Source organism: Oratosquilla oratoria, unplaced genomic scaffold (assembly GCF_046742065.1).
Source record: "Oratosquilla oratoria isolate Oo_2021 unplaced genomic scaffold, ASM4674206v1 SCAFFOLD54, whole genome shotgun sequence".
NCBI lineage: Eukaryota > Metazoa > Arthropoda > Malacostraca > Stomatopoda > Squillidae > Oratosquilla > Oratosquilla oratoria.
The window spans coordinates 322,501-340,734 of NW_027467718.1; the positions used below are offsets into that span (position 1 = coordinate 322,501).

Here is an 18,234-nt window from a genome sequence, read left to right on the forward strand (position 1 = left end):
ATTAGTCTTGAATAGAAACACATCAAGTTTGTGACACATGATCTTCCTTGTCTAAATCTGAACTGCCTTGGATTTAGTACATTGTTTTTTTCCAAATGCTTTACCCATCTATTTTTTATCATTCTTTCACAAATTTTTGCTACTGTACTTGTAATAGAGACTGGTTTATAGTTTGTAGGGTCTTCTGTTTTCCCCCTTATATATTGGTACTATATTTGTTCTTTTCCAATCTTCTGGAACTTTTCCTTCCTTCAATGAACTTTATTAGACTATGTATTTTGTCTGTTAGTTCGTCCCTACATTCTCACAAAATCCAATTTACCATTTCATCTGGACCATGTAATTTTCTGACATCGAGATTACTGAAGTGATTCATTATTTCATTCTTTGTTACCTCTATCTCTTTAACCCCTTCCATACGGTGCCGCACACGTAGGCGTCATGGACTTAGATCTCAGTGGCAGCAGCCAATGCCAGCCGTACGACGTGTCGTAATAATACTCGCATCATAAAATATAGTCACCGCTTATATCGATCGTTCTCTCTTTCACCCGCGAATTTTGAATACCACAGAGAATGGGATTCAGGGCACATTTGAGAGAATGTAAAAACACAGGGGCGACTACAATAAATATAATCAAGACGCCGATATGGCAGCCTCGCGAATACACTCGCTCCCCATGACGCCTACGTGTGCGGCACCGTATGGAAGGGGTTAATAGGAGGGACTTTGACAGAGTTTGAGAAGGTGTGTGAAAGAAGGAAGCTGAAGATAAATGTGGGCAAAAGTAAGGTGATGAGATGTACAAGGGAGAGAGTGACAGCAGGCTGGAAGTGAGCATTAACCCTAGATTACTCGATCTACAATCTACTGATGGTTTAAGTCGACCTGTATCCAAATGGAATCACAATAGGAAAAAATAAAATAAAATATGTAAACTTGTTTTATGTCCACATAAAGGTACTATAATACAAAAATAAGGCTCATGGAGTCCTGCTGACACAAAATTAATGTAATACAGAAAAGAAAAAAGACAACTCTGAACTATTGTAGAAAAACTTTGAGAGAAAAATAGAGTAATGAGATCATATGGTTCTGAGACTAATATGAGAGGAACTTAGAAAAAATCACACTATAGAAATAAACTACATACATCACTCGATGTTACACTGTGCCTCCCAACCCTGGACTACACAGAACTCATGCTGCCTAGAATAAATGAAAATGGGCAATTTTTGTACATGTATTTTGTACAATATGTAAAAATGGTGTCTATAATTATGTTTTTGTGTTATGAAATTGTGTTTCTATTGCTGGCATTCGTGGCAGATGATATCAGAGTGGTCTGGGCATACAGGCTGGTCACACAATGGATGGTGATGCTGCCACATGGCCTCCTATAGGGCAGACTTGGCCACCTCCCTCAGCACCCTCCTCCACCGTCCCAGTGGCAGTATCAGTTTCACTTATTGAGTCTGCCGTGTTATCTTCAACACGTTTGAACTCCTCAAAGTTCAGAGGCAACATCAGCTATTCATTTGTATCAGGTTAATATTAAATGTCTTTCCTCTAAGTTTAGCCATTATAACTCTGTCAGAAATGGGCCAATATCCCATGATACATTTGGCTACTGTTTCTGTCATTAATATACCTACACCTCTATGTGCTATGTCTCCTCCCGAGCATATTAACTGACTACCATCCCTCGTCTCCATACATCCTACCCCTGGCCATCTCACTTCTCCCTATCCCATGATGTCTATTTTCATTCTGTTCATTTCTCTTTCTATATTTGCTAGTTTGCCCGTCTGGTACAAGGTTCTGATGTTCCATGTAGCAATGTTTATTTTATTTCTAATTCTTTTTGTGCCAATTGTTATATTTGCTCTATTTGTTTTATTTGTGTTGTTTGCTTTATGGGCAGTCACTTGCTGATGATCAAGGGCCACCTGCTCCTCATAGTCATCTTGACTGGGCAAGGTAACTACTCCATTATTATTGGAATAGTTCCCATTTACGCCGTTCCTTCTTTTTCTTTGTCTTGTTTGATCCATGGTTTCTTGGAAGGTTATGTGGTGAGGTTTCCAGCTCTTTTCCATGTCATAGTTATTGGCTATGAACCTTGCCTTTGCCTGAAAAGAAAAGACATTCCCTACAAAGCAACAGGGGGTTTGGATTCAGAGTTGTCCTTCTCTTAGCCTTTGTCTGAATAGGTATAATATAGACTGTGTTGTAGCAAGCATGCGTTTGGTTTACACTCACTAATTTATGGATATATACAGGGAAACTGATTGGCACGCACGGAAAAGTTAAGATATCACAATGGCAACGAGGATTAAAGTGTTTTTTTTTTCTGTTGGTTTAGACCAGAAAACAGTGGTAAATGCACCTAGAGTGGGTACCACAGCCTCCTTCAATTACATGCGTCATGACGCCTGGGTTTTAGGCTATGCTAAGGGTGACCACACTGAGTGGAGGTGCCTTTACTTACATTGCTTGCTGTTATACAACATTGGATATCACTGGTTTGTTTGTTTTTTTCTTCTATTAGAGAGGAGAAAGGTTTACAATTACCTAAAGTTGTCTGAAAGTTTTGATAGCCAAGAAGCTAGACCAGTTTTAAAGATGGCATCTTCCATAAAGATAGGACCATTTAACCCTGAAGAACTCCCTTTTGATGTCTACTTGGCTTTGTTTAAAGCCCATGTAGCAACACAGGATATAACTGATACTGACAAGAAGAAAAATTAACTGTTTGTTGCATAGGCACAAAAATGTTTGGAATTTTAGCAAACTTGACTACACCAAACATGCCAACTATGAAGGCCAGACCCCCTGATATCCACCCTTCTGAATCCTCTCTCCCACGAAAGGACAGAGTCCACTTGGCCAGACTGCGGTGCGGTCACCACCCAGTACTTCTAAGCTACCAGAAGAGGCTGGATGACCGCATTGTGAACAGCTGCCCAGGATGTAACACTTCACCCCATACCATACAACACATAATGGAAGACTGCATTATACACAATCATGCACGCAAACAACACAACATACGCTCTATAAAGGATTTGTGGGAAAACCCAGTTTCGGCTATGGCATTCCTTGGGGAGACGGGACTGCTCGGACAGACAGTCTAGGGAACGACAACAACAACAACAACAACTATGAAGGCATATGATGAGTTGATTGAATTAATGAATAACACTACATTACAAAGCCATCATATCGCCAAAGCTTGTGCTCTTTTCAACAATGGCATGAAGTTGAAAAAGAAACTGTGAAAGAGCTCTATGCAGATCCAAAGAGTCTGGCTAAGGGTTGCAACTTCAGTACCACATTTGATGCCAGGCTGCGAGACCAACTGTTTATGGCAATTGATGAAGAACCATACTTCTAATATCTACTTACTGAAGACTTGAAACTAGAAGCATTGACATCTTCAACACTCCTAGAATACATTCTGTTGCTTGAAAAAGTTCACATGGGGGAAGGAGAGATGGATAATTCCAGTTCATCAGGTACACATGTGCACAAAGTGCATAGCAAGACTATGTCAAAGTGTAAGCATTGTGGTTTCCCACCTCCAAGTTCTGCTTGTAGGCTTAAACACTTGGAATGTCAATTTTGTGGTCACCAGGGTAATTTAGAAAAAAATTGTAGATTTAAGCAAAATGATGCATACAAACAAAATAGCTCTAAAAGTTTTAAGAATAAAAATGTAAAATCAGTTTCTGAACCTGAACTACTGCATGAAGATGAATTAGAACACCAGTGTAGTGCTTATAATGTTGTTGATAAAAGCATGTTGCTGAAAGTTTCTTGTAATTGTATAAAACTGTTAAACCAGAAATGTACAAGTTTATTTAAATGATAGATTTATACCTTTAGAGATAGATTCTGGTTTATGTGTTTCACTGTTAGGTGAAAATTGGCTGCTTATGGAGGTCATTAAATAAAGGTAAAAGGTCACGTTGATCTTGTAGTAAGATTTAATAACTATAGTACAAAGCATAGATTTTTTGTTACTGATTCACCCTGTAATGACTTATGTGGTAGAGATCTAATGAACAAAGTAGGCATTAAGATCACAGGTTTAGATGAAGCTTTGAAAGTGAACTCAGTAAATGACATGAATGTTTCTTATAATCCTAAACAACTTTTGGATAGTTTTAAAATAGATGAAGATTTACCTATTAAAGGAGTTGAAGCTGAAATATATATGAAAAAAGATTCTACTCCTAAATTCATCAAAGCAAGGCAAGTGCCATTAGTGCACAAAGAGTTAGTTGATATTGCTGTACTAGAGCTTTTAGACAATGAACATTTAGAACCTGTAGCTTATAGTGACTGGGGTTCACCCATTGTACCAGTTTTGAAAGATTCAGGTAAAATGAGAATTTGTGCTGATTTTAATAATTCAAATAGTCAAATTAATATTGAGAAATACCCAGTGCCTAAACTTGTTGAAATGTTGGCTAGAGTGAAAAGGGATTGTTTAAATACAAAAGACTGCCTTTTGGACTGGCATCAGTGCCAGGAATTTTTCAAAGGTACATATCACAGTTATGAAGGGAGCCCTGGGTGCGAAAACTCGAAAAATTCTGGAAAATGAACGAATTTTAGGTAAACATTTCAAAATGTTCTCCATGATGGTGGTAACACTCGAACCAAATATTAGAGCTCAGTTCCGTTTCTTTTCTTATATATAAAATAAAATAGATAAATTTTTGGTGACCTCTGGCAACCTATGGCAACCCCATTGCATAAAAAACATTTGAAATAAGTCAAAATTTCGATAGCCAATTGTTTTTTTTTTTGTTTTTTTTTTTTTACTGCAATTAATATTTATGGAGATATCTGGCAGCTTGATATGGAGGTATCTGGCAAATTGACTAAACCCACAGAACGATGCTAAAAGGAGAGACTTTAGTAACTGTCGAAGTGTGAAAGCAGGAGGATGTAATTTTCTCATGCTATTCATGCACGCGATCGTATAATTTTTTTTTTTTATTCTTCCAACAGATAAGCATTTAAAAAGATTTTCTATAATAGTGGTAACACTTCGACCAAAAATTACATCTCAATTCTGTTTCTGTTCTTATATATAAAATGAAATAGATAAATTATTGGCGACATCTGGCAAGTATCACTCTTGCACATCAAATAAAATCAACCAATAACAAATAACCAATATTCATTATTCATTATTCTACCAACAATAACTGTGGGAGGGGTGAAGAGAAATAGTAACTTTAATTTGGTAATAAAATAAAATAAAGGAAAATATAATTGAATGTCCATGCATCCCTTTAAATGTCCGTGCGGCATTTAAATGGTGCTACTGAAAAGTTAGTTTTCTTTCAATTCATCAAGTTATAACTCGCCCATTTATATACCAATTTTCACTTTTTTTTCATTTGATAGAGAATTGTAAGACGTAAATATCTGTAAGTCAAAATAAAGCAAATTCTTTAGCAGTATTTTTCTGGCTATTATTTTTCCTCAGAAATTTAATCTTTTTTATAATATGTACACATAAAAATAAAAAATAAAATCATTGCTATTCTCATAAGAGGTAAATAAAAAAAAATTGACTCCCCAAAATGTTCACATAGGGCCACTCTTCAATTGGACCTTAAGCAAAAAATATTTGGTAAGACCTTTTCCACAATGTTAGTTTTTGAAGTTACTGAACATTTTGCCCAATAACTCTTAGATAAATATGGTATTTTTAAGTGCAAGGAAGTGATTCTATATGTATTAATAGGTAATCAGAAAAGGAAATGATTAATAAATTTTGTTTGAATAACTAATTCGGTCGTACCGCACGAGTTCGGGTGTCCGGGACCCCCTTAAGTGGTATTGATGGTTTAATTATTTATTTAGACGACATCCTTATCTGTGCCAAGTTAAGAGAAGACCAAAGTAATAAAGTTAAGCTTGTTTTGAATAAATTAGCTAAAGCTAATGTCAAGTTGAATTTGGAAAAATGTGAGTTTAATAAGACTGTAATTGATTTCCTTGGTTATGTGATTTCTGGAGAAGGCATCTCCATCACCAAATAAAGTTAAAAATTATCCTGGATGCTCCTGTACCAAAAAACTTGCATGAACTACAGTCATTTCTTGGATTAGTCACTCACTATAGTAGATTTATCCATAAGTTTTCTGAAATTTTGTCATCATTCTATGATTTAACAAAAACCAATGTCAAGTTTGTGTGGTCAAATCAGTGCTAAGTAGCTTATAATATCATTAAAGAAGCTTTATGTAAATCTAATGTTTTATCATGCTTTACTGGAAAGTCAAAATTGATTCTAGAATGTGATGCTTCTCCAGTAGGTGTAGGTTGTGTATTGATACAGGTTGAAAATAATGTTGAAAAACCTATTGCATTAACTAATAAAAAGCTTACTTCTGCTGAGAAAAATTATTCACAGACTGACCGGAATGTGTTAGCACTAGTGTTTGGTGTCACAAAGTTTAAATACTATCTATTAGGTAGGAATTTTGAGTTGAGAACTGATAATAAACCACTGCTTGGATTGTTTGGAAAAAAACAAAGCAATTCCAATGAATTCAAATGCAAGATTAATCAGGTGGACTGTTTTGTTGTCACAATATAGCTATGATCTTGTTCATGAAAGTGGTAAAAACAATGTAGTTGCTATTGCTTTGAGTAGGTTATCTATTAAAGATTGTATCAATTCAGGTACACCGTTGGAATATGTGAAACTTTATGGAAAATTTCAATGCTTTTAACTTTTCTTTTGAAACTGCAGAAAATGACAAAAGAAGATCCTGTACTGAGTAAGTTTATTTCTCTTGTAAAATTTGGATGGACTAACAATTATTTGTAGAGAATATTCTCATGTTAAATATGATTTATCCATTCATAATGGTGTTGTTCTGTTTAGAAATAGAGTTATTGTTCCATCTGCATTAAGAGCTAAAGTGTTAGAGCTACTGCACTCCAGTCGTAATGGAATTGTTGAAATGAAAGCTGAGGCTAGAGAAAACATTTGGTGGCCAAGGTTTTCAGATGATATATGGACCAATAGAAAATAAGTATTTTTTTTTTATCTTAGTAGATTCTTATTCTAAGTTTATTGATGTTCAGTATACTTCAAGCATGACAAGTGATAATACTATGGAATTGTTAAGGAAAAGTTTTGTTAATTTTGGTATTCCTGATGTCATTGTTTCTGATAATGCTGCTCATTTCATTTCTGATGATATAAAAGTTTTATGAAAGAAATGGAATAAAACCGATAAATCCAGCTCTATTTCACCCTGCCTCCAATGGATTAGCTGAGAGATATGTTAAAAGTTTTAAACAGGGAATGATAGAATATCAAAGTGGATCAATTAACACAAGAGTTAGTAGGTTTCTGTATAACAGCAGGGAAACCATTCATTCAGGTACAAAAGAAAGCCCCGCAGAAATGATGTTGCTTTTCTGGACCTGCAAAAGGCATTCGATAAGGTACCTCATAGGAAACTAATAAATAAGATAGAGTCAAAAGGTGGCATCAGAGGAAAATTATTGGAATGGATGAAAGACTTTCTGATTGGGAGGAAAATGAGAGTTGTAATTAGAGAAAATTTCTCCAACTGGGAAGAAGTAAAAAGCGGGGTCCCGCAAGGATCAGTACTGGCCCCGATCATGTTCGCTGTATACATTAATGACATGAATGAAGGCGTGGAGTGCTATATAATTTTTTTTGACACAATATGGAATTGGACTCAAAAGTGGGAAGTAAAATTCAATATTAAGAAATGCAGCATAATGGAATTTGGAAAGAGTAAAAATAGAATATCAAAAGATTACAGAATTGGGGAAGAAAAAATAAATAAAACAAACTATGAAAAATATCTTGGAGTGATGATTGGAAAGGACATGAAACCAGATAAGCATATAAACAAGATGTTCGGAGAAACCTACAACTTATTGAGAGCAATCAAAGTGGCATTTACCTATATGGACGAAGAAATGATAAGGAAAATACTACACTAATAAGACCAAAACTCGAGTACGCAGCATCACTTTGGACACCCAGTACCAAAAAGAATATTAAGAAACTAGAAAGATTACAAAGAGCGACAACAAAACTAGCACCGACACTCGCTGAACTAACATATGAGCAAAGACTATCCAAATTGAACCTACCAACTCTGGAACAAAGAAGAGAAAGAGGAGATTTGCTAACTATCTACAGAATAATGAAAGGAATGAAAGTTTTAGACAGGAACGACCTATTAATGTGGGACAACGGTAAAACAAGAGGATAGTTATAGAAAAAAACTTGAAAAGGAACAGTTTCCCACACAGAGCGATGAATACATGGAACAAATTAGACAACAAAACAGTATGTGCTAACACTATACAAGATTTTAAGATAAAACTTGATGCGGAGAGATACAAAGACGGGTCACCACGAGCATAGCTCCCCTCCCGTATATTACAACTAGGTAAATACAACTAGGTAAATACAGAAAATTTAAATCTCCTCTGGACATATGTTAAACAACTAAAACAAAAGAGGAAAAGAACATGTTAGTTAATAAGCAAAATGCTCTTGATTGTATAGAAAACAGATTTGAAGTTGGGCAAGCAGTTTTTGCAAAAAACTTATGGTTACCAGGCATTATTATTGAGGTTACAGTGTTCAGCGAAAATGGAAAATTAATTTGGTGTAGACATTCTGATGAATTGAAAGCTAGGTATAATACTATTGAAAATGAAAAATCACCAGTTTCTGCATCTTCTGTTGTGCCGTCACGAGAGGTAACGGGGCTTTTTTTATACGTCCGTGTATTCCCAATGTTTACATTTTTTTCTGTTTGAGCTTGTTTCCCCTCGGAAGGGGTTTTCATTGTTGTTTTTTGTAATGCTTTAATGTAAGTATGTTGCGAGCAGAAGCTTCGTCTTCTTAAAAATACTACCGTTGTAAGTTGTCTGCAAGCTGTGCTGCAAGATAACATCTCATTATTTGTGCAATGTGCACTTAAAGAATTAGACTTAAGAAGGTGTGTAAGAACCGGTTGCTGTGGTGTGATGTCACGTCACCTCTAGGCGCCAGTCTTGGTCCGATCTAGAAAGATGTACACACCCCACGCCTAGCCAACTCTGTAAGTCTTAAAACTCTTTGTATTTGAGGTTTAGAGTATTCTAGTGCATCCTTTGTAATACCTTTATCTTGTGTAGCTTTTAGCCTATAGTAATTATAGTACTTTTTACAGTTTTTCATAAATTCCAACGTGCTATCGAAATCCCCTTGGATCCATCCTGCACGATGGATCAGATCTGCATTAAATACGCATCAAATATCCCCGTGATTCTATAACCTTCAGTCCCAAGTCTGTCTACGTCACGGACGCTATGATGCTGATTGTCCATTTGATCTGCAGAGTCCCAGTTGGCTCCGCCATATCTGTGTTTAATTGTTAAACTGAAAATTCTTTTGTTAAACCAAATATTAGGAGTAATGTTGGAAACAATGGTGAAACTGTAAATGTGTTACCAGTGATACCATTTCACAACCTGCAATTGCCACTGAAGTGCTTCCTAATAATATTGATAAGCCTATTAATGAACCTTATGTACCTACCAAGCCAGTATTAAGGTCAAATAGGTCAGTGAAACTTAGTAAAAGATTAATTGAATCAATGTAATGTTTTTATGCTTTGTGTAAACCAAAAAATAAGAGGGGAGGAATCTAGTGTATGCAGGGTAAAACAATGTTTAGGTTCATGGTGATATGCGCCTTTTCCTTTTGTTTTGTTGGTGTTTTCGCATGCTTTGAGCACCATGATGTAAACATAGTTGTATTTACCTAGTTGTAATATATGGGAGGGGAGCTATGCTCGTGGTGACCTGTCTTTGTATCTCTCCGCATCAAGTTTTATCTTAAAATCTTGTATAGTGTTTGCACATACTGTTTTGTTGTCTAATTTGTTCCATGTATTTATCGCTTTGTGTGGGAAACTGTTCCTTTTCAAGTATTTTCTATAACTATCCTTTTTCATTTTTTTCCGTGTCCTCTCGTTTTACCGTTGTCCCACACTAACAAGTCGTTCCTGTCTAAAACTTCCATTCCTTTCATTATTCTGTAGATAGTCAGCAAATCTCCTCCTCTTTGTTCCAGAGTTGGTAGGTTCAATTTGGACAGTCTTTGCTCATATGTTAGCTTGGCGAGAGTCAGTGCTAGTTTGGTTGTCGCTCTTTGTAATCTTTCTAGTTTCTTGATATTCTTTTTGGTACTGGGTGTCCAAAGTGATGCTGCGTACTCAAGTTTTGGTCTTATTATTGTACTTAGTATTTTCTTTATCATTTCTTCATCCATATAAGCAAATGCCACTTTGATTGACTGAATATTTTATTTATATGCTTATCTGGTTTCATGTCCTTTCCAGTCATTACTCCAAGATCTTTTTCATAGTTTGCTTTTTTTATTTTTTCTTCCCCAATTCTGTAATCTTTTGATATTCTGTTTTTACTCTTTCCAAATTCCATTATACTGCACTTCTTTATATTAAATTTTACGTCCCACTTTTGAGTCCAATTCCATATCGTGTCTAGATCTTGTTGCAATGAGTTGCAGTCCTCTTCCATTTTTACCTTCTTTAGTAATTTTGCATCATCTGCAAAGAAATTCATATAGCACTCCACGCCTTCATTCATGTCATTAATGTATACGGCGAACATGATTGGGGCCAGTACTGATCCTTGCGGGACGCCACTTTTTACTTCTTCCCAGTTGGAGAATTTTTCTCTAATTACAACTCTCATTTTCCTCCCAATCAGGAAGTCTTTCATCCATTCCAATAATTTTCCTCTGATGCCACCTTTTGACTCTATCTTATTTATTAGTTTCCTATGAGGTACCTTATCGAATGCCTTTTGCAGGTCCAGAAAAGCACAGTCCACCCATCCATCTCTTTCTTGTATTATGTCTACTAATCTTGAGTAAAAGCAGATCAAATTTGTTGTACATGATCTCCCTTGTCTGAATCCAAATTGATTTGGGTTCAGTATAGATTTTTCTTCCAGGTATTTAACCCATCTGTTTTTGACAACTCTTTCACAAATTTTTGCTATTGTGCTTGTTAGTGAGACCGGTCTGTAGTTAGATGGATCTTCCTTATCACCTCCCTTATAAATTTGTACAATGTTTGCCTTCTTCCAGTCTAATGGCACTTTTCCTTCTTTAAGTGAGAGTCTAATTATATTATATATTTTGTCAGGTAATTCTTCCATACATTCTTTCAGTATCCAGTTTGCTATTCCATCTGGGCCATGTGATTTTCTGACATCAAGGGTTTTAATTTGGTCACTGATTTCTTTTTGTGTTACGTTCATTTCTTTCATTGCTGGTGATAATTCTCTCTATCTACACTGTTAGGCGAGTTTTCTATTGTAAATACTGATCTGAAGTGGTTCATAATTTCAGCCATTTCCAGTTCTTCTGTATATTCCTTTTTATCTTGGCGCAGTTTTTCTATTTCTTGTTTGTTTTTCAGTTTTCCATTTACATATTTGTAAAATAGTTTGGGTCCTTACATTTGTCAATTATCTTTTTTTTTTGTAATTTCTCTTCATCTCTGTGTATTTTTACATATTCATTTCTTAGTTTGATGTATGTTTGCCATTTGCTTTCTTATCTCTTTTCCATTTTTTCCAAGCTTTGTCTCTTTTGTCCTTAGCTTCACTACATCTTTTGTTGTACCAGCTCTTTATGTATGCTTTTTCCATTTTTTTTTTGTGGTACATATTTGTTCACTCCTTCATTATAAATTTCTTTTAGTATGTTCCATTTTTCTTCTATCCCTGTATCTTCGTTTTGGAATTTTTTTCAGTTTGCATTGTGAAAGAATGTTTTAAGTTTCTCAAAGTTTGTTTTGTTATACATAGGTCTTCCTATTCTATGTTTATCATTTTTGCTTTGATCCATTTGTTCTTTCAATTCCATTTCTATTAGTATGTGGTAATTTTTTCCTGTCGGAGTTTTATAATAAATTTTTTCAATAATCTCAGGTTCTGTCGTAAGTATTAAGTCTAATTTTGAGGGTTCTTCATTTCCTCTGTATCTAGTATTTTCTCTAATCCACTGGGTCATTGTGTATTCAATGGTCAAGTCAAGGAGTACATTGCCCCAGTGTTTCTCTCCCCCCTTCACTGTCATTTCTTCCCAACATATTTCTTTTGAATTAAAGTCACCCATAATTACTGTATTTCCTCCATCTCTCAGTATTTCAATTAATTCATCTTTTGTATCTTCTAGTAACTCGGAATGATCCCTTTCTGTCCAGGCTTGTGTTTTAGGAGGTACATATACCACTGCAAATTTTCTTTTCTTCATTTGTTTACCTTCGACTTGTACCATAATTGATTCTACATTATTTTTTTCTTCAGTTATTTTTGTTACATTTAAATATTTCTTGGTCAAAATTAGAACTCCGCCCTGTTTGTTCTTTCTATTCTTTGTCCAACAGTTGTATAAACCTTGTCCCACAGTGTAGGGTGTTAGGGTGTACTTTAATTTGGTTTCTACAATTCCCATTATGTCTGGTTCTTCTAAGATTAGATAATCATTTAATTCGTTCATTCCTGAGATTATTCCATCTATATTAGTATAAGCTATTTTTAGTTTCTTCCTCATCTTTTTCTGTTTTCTTTGTTTCCATTTTCCCTATATATCTTTTTCTCAGCCTCATGTCTATCAGTCTCAAAAAAAAAAAAAAAAAATCCTTTTCAGTTCTATTCTCATTCTTTTCTTTCACCTCATTCCTAAGTTCTTTTTCTCTTTTTCTTCCTCACTCATTTCTTTTTTTATCCATATATTTTTGTACTGTTTGCTATTTGCTAATCTTACTGTTCTAGATAATATTTCTTCTGCACTTGTTTGCGATCTAAGTTTAACTTTTAGTGGTCTATACTGTTTATCTTTAGAGTACCTGCCCATTCTATGGGTTTCCTCGATTCCCCAGTCCCAGACTAACTCATCTGTTTGTAACTCTTTTAGTATTTCTTTGGCAATATCTTTTTCTTCCTTTTCCCTCTGATATCTTGGTACATTGTGCTTTTCTTTAATGCCATAGATTACTATACACCTTTTTCTATCCACTGTGTCCCTAACTAGGTTACTTTTCTCTTTGATAATCTGAATTACAGTTTCTTTGGTATTATCTTTTACTTGTTGTTCCATTAGTGTAATATAGACTGTTGTAGCAAGCATGCGTTTGGTTTACCCTTACTAATTTATGGATATATACAGGGAAACTGATTGGCATGCATGGAAAAGTTAAGATATCACAAAAATGTGCTGTACAACATGGATAGTGTGGGGGGCCAAACTCCCACAAGAAACCCTTGCCACTCCTGAGGGTGACACAGATCCCTTCTGCATAGTTTCATACTTCATGGATGGATTTTTCTTGGTGCTGTCTGGAGGGGTTTAATGGAGCAAGTAGTTTAGTGGTCATTCTTGAAGAGCTTGTTTTGTGATCTGAGTGTGAATGTGGTTTTGCATGGATGTACTGTTTGCTACAGGTTGTAGGTTATTATAGATGTTTAAGGAGCATGCTGATGGTGTAGTTTTTGATGTGTTCAGGTTGTGCTTGTGTGATGTAACAAGATGGGTGAGTAGGGCTGAAGGCTCCTGCATATAACTATGTACCTATCATTTTTATGTGATGATCCATAGGGACGATTTTGTTTTTTGTATGCAGGTGTTCTTATGGGGTGGTTTTGGTGCATCCCATTCCCATTGTTATTCTCAATACTTTATTTTGTATAGGATTTAAAGGAAGGGTTAAAAGATAGATTGAATTTTTAGGTTTCTAAGAAGAAGAAGCTGACTCCTTCACTAGCCATGGATCTTCCTGTTGACTTACAGCTCAAAGTGCTGAGAGCACAGGCCAAGCTCTACAACAAAATGAACAAGAAGAAGCAGTCTGTGGTGAGTGTGATTTCTTTTTATGCCTCTGAATATACATCTTCAAGGTCTTGTGATCCTAGTACAGTTAAAAATAGAGCTTAGAGCCTGTTGGATCCCAAAGAGACCCCCTTGTGACCATCATTAAGCATGTAAGGGAGTGGGATGACTTAGGGGTGGTTGAGGGAGAGTGTGGTTCTGCAATATCACTGGAAATCCCATTGGTTAAATTGTCTAGGTTTAGTAATAATGTTGCCTCACATATAATCAAACACTTGCTCAAAGAAGGAAAGGTACCACAAGACTGGAAAAATGCAAATATTGTACCAGTATATAAAGGAGGAAACAAGGAAAATCCAACCAACTACAGACCATTCTCCCTAACAAGCACAGTAGAAAAAATATGTGAAAAGTTATCTAAAGTAGATGGGTTAAACATCTGGAAGAAAAAACTATATTGAATCCAAATCAATTTGGATTTAGACAAGGAAGATCATGTACAACAAACCTGATCTCCTTCTATTCTAGACTAATAGAAATAATACAAAAGAGGGATGGATGGGCAGACTGTGGCTTTCTAGACCTACAAAAAGCATTTCATAAGGTACCACACAAGAAACTAATAAAAAAAAAAATAGAATCAATAGGTGGCATCAGAGGAAAATTATTGGAATGGATGGAAGACTTCCTGACAGGGAGAAAATGAGAGTAGTACATACATACATATACCAAAGGCTTTTTCCCCCAACATGGGGGGGTAGCCAAAAAGAAAAAGGCATAGAAACCACTCCCACCCATTCCATTTCCTATATATTCCACTCCCCTCCACCCTCCTCCCTCCCTCTTATCTTGGCACCTGAGGGTAGTAATTAGAGATAAATACTCAAATTGGGAAGAAATATTAAATGGTGTCCTGCAAGGTTTGGTACTGGCTCCAATCATGTTTGCCATATATATAAACGACATGATGAAGGAGTAGAATGTTATATGAATTTCTTCGCAGATATATACATACATACATACATATACAAAGGCTTTTTCCCCCTTACAAGGGAGGTAGCAAAAAAGGAAAAGGCATAAAATCATTCCCACCCATTCCATCCCTGAATACACTCCACACCCCTCCACCCTCCCTCTTATCTCAGCACCTCCTGGACGATGGGTCATCCCTGCACCCTGTCCACTGCCCTGGGTCAGAAGCAGTGTTGCCAGACACAGCACATCTGCAGCAAGGCCACTTCATTAAATCGGCGATGCCCCCCCATGCATAAAAGGAGAAGACGGGGAGAAATCCCTTCGGGCTGCGTCAAAATTTTGCTCACACATCCCCCCGCCCATTCCACCTCATGCATCACAACATCATCCATATACAACCACTCTCCATTCACCCCAGTCTTCTGTTCTCTCCCGTCCTTCCTCAACAGACATTCCCCTCTTCCCCAAAGCCCCCTTCACCCCATCCATCCACCTCATCCTAGGACGTCCCCTCATGTTCACTCCCTCCACATCTGCCTTCCATACCTCTTTTACTAGTCTTTCTTCACTCATTCTTTCCATGTGTCCAAACCATCCTAATATTCTTTCATCAACCCTATCTCCCAACTCCCTTTCCACCCCCGTTCTTCTCCTCACCTCCTCATTTCTCACTCTATCTAGCCTAGTAACCCCCATCATACTTCTCAGACACCTCATCTCAAACACATTCAAACTCCTTCTCTCTCCCTCTCTTATGTTCATGTTTCTGCCCCATACATTGCTGTTGGCACAATCACTCCTTCATACAGTCTCCTCTTAGCATCCATTCCCAAATGTCTATTCCTCATTACACTCTTCAAACCACCAAGGTAAATGCCTTGGTGGTGGATTCTTCGCAGATGATGCAAAAATACTAAAGAAAGTAAGAACAGACGAGGATTGTGAATCATTACAGTTAGACCTGGACAAAATCTGGAAATGGAGTCAAAAATGGGAAGTGAACTTCAGTATCAAGAAATGTAGTATAATAGAGTTTGGAAAAAGTAAAAACAGAATATCAAAAAATTATAAAATTGGTGAAGAAGTAAAAAAAAAAAGTGAACTCGGAAAGGGATTTGAAGTAATAATCAGCAAAGACATGACACTGGACAAACATCAATAGAATAGTATGAGAAACCTTCAACCTAATAAGGTCAATAAAAGTGGCATTTGACTACTTAGATGAGGAGATGATTAAAAAAAAATTAGTTACACTAATAAGACCAAAACTGGAGTATGCAGCAACACTATGGACACCCAGTACTAAAAAGAATATAAAAAAATTAGAAAGAATACAAAGAGCAATGACAAAGTTGGCACCAGCTCTTTCCATATTAACATACAAACAAGGATTGTTCAAATTGGAATGACCAACACTGGAGCAAAGAAGAGAAAGAGGAGATCTACTGACTGTCTATGGAATCAGGAAAGGAATGGAAATCCTTGATAGGAATGATTTACTAAAATGGGACAATGGAAGAACAAGAGGACATGAAAAAAAAACTCAAAAAGGATAACTATAGATGTCACAACTGCTTTGTGACACACTGCCTATTACTTCTCTTTTTTTACTATTTTCAGCACACGGTTTCCATATGCCTTCGCTCAAGGGACTCGCCGACACCGTAGGCTTCACATTTTTTATTTCCTTTCAGCCCTTTTTGGCTATTACTTTTCTCTACTTTATGGAATTGCTGGAAATCTTAAGGCCTCTAGTAACTACTTCTTGATATTTTTCCTCCCCTTCTCTCCACTAACTGTTGTGCCAATTTAGTAGTCAGTTTTAGTGCCTTACTGAGTTTGAGCGTCTCCTATTTACTTAAGAATTTCCTCCCCCTTTTCATTCAAGGTGTCTCTTCGTATGCATATGACCAAAGACATCACAGATGTTATATGTTAAAATTGGAATATCTCAACCTCTCAGTTTTACTGCTTCTCCATATTGTTGTAACTTGCTACTTTATGATTAGGATTGGTGTATTTCACCCAGGTGTTACAGTTTGAATTGGTTCTTTAACGTTTTCAAATCCCCCCCACCCTGCATGCATGCCATTTCTCATATAGGTTAGATAATTAGGCTAGTTAGGATCTTATAGTCCTTTCTCATAACTAATGACTACCTCAAGGGACTATTAGAAATAATTTTATTCCTGCCCAGAAGTTGCATTGCATTCCTCTCAAAATTTGGTGATTAGAAAAGGGATCACTGGCAACAGTGTGTCGGAATGGGTAGTTGACCTGACACTAACTGCGGCTAGTGGGCATGGGGCAGTTAGCATCACGTTTATAGAGAAGAAGGAGGTTTTACGTCCACACTGAAGGAGCAGACAAGTCACGCTCTCCTATAGGGCACCTTCCAAGGACCCCACTTCTCCTTTTCTCATAGTGAATCGTTTGACTAATGCTAATCATGCATCAATGACTGGAAGTGCTATGGAAACTTTCTGAAATGGGAATGTGTTCTGTGATGTACCCACCATAATATAACCACTGTGACATAACCTCCGTGATGTACTTTCAAGGTGCTTAGCAATATGCACTGCAACCAGAATCTACCAGTTCAGAGTTTATAGCTGAATCATCTCCAATGATTATTCGAACTTAACCCCTTCCATACGGTGCCGCACACGTAGGCGTCATGGGGAGCGAGTGTATTCGCGAGGCTGCCATATCGGCGTCTTGATTATATTTATTGTAGTCGCCCCTGTGTTTTTACATTCTCTCAAATGTGCCCTGAATCCCATTCTCTGTGGTTTTCAAAATTCGCGGGTGAAAGAGAGAACGATCGATATAAGCGGTGACTATATTTTATGATGCGAGTATTATTACGACACGTCGTACGGCTGGCATTGGCTGCTGCCACCGAGATCTAAGTCCATGACGCCTACGTGTGCGGCACCGTATGGAAGGGGTTAAAACCCTTCTTGAGTGTATGCAACAGAAGGTAGGAGGAAGGAAACCATTGGACGTGACCCCTTCCCGTGCCACATGCAGTGCCAAGGACAAGGACGAGCTGGGTTCCCACCGCTTTTGCACCCCATATGGATCTCCGGTTATTTTCAACATCCTGTACAATCGAGGACCTCCGTTTCTATGAAGACATCGCCAGTTGTCGAATTATCTCGTGAGATAAATATGAAAGGTATTTAATTCTAGTTAGGATTATAGCACGCAGGGCTAGCCAGGTAGATAACTTAATGAAATTTAGCCAGTTAATCATTATTGGATTCATGATGAACAAGTTGCATATTACTGTTTGTGGAAATAATTTGAGTAATAAATT

General features: G+C 36.7%; 1 protein-coding gene across 6 annotated transcripts in view; it reads left to right on the forward strand.

Moving 5' to 3' along the window:
* The window catches only part of LOC143023655 (tetratricopeptide repeat protein 23-like), a 625,055-nt gene that overhangs the window by 317,851 nt on the left and 288,970 nt on the right, over positions 1 to 18,234 (forward strand). For 5 of the 6 annotated variants that reach the window (XR_012966191.1, XM_076182256.1, XM_076182255.1 and 2 more), the window contains exon 6: positions 13,839 to 13,961. The exons of the other annotated variant lie outside the window; for it this stretch is intronic. Coding sequence is in view for 4 of the 5 variants with exons in the window: in XM_076182256.1 (XP_076038371.1) it covers positions 13,839 to 13,961 (123 nt within the window). In the remaining variant the exon portion in view is untranslated. The remainder of the gene's footprint in view (positions 1 to 13,838; positions 13,962 to 18,234) is intronic. 6 annotated transcript variants of the gene reach the window in all.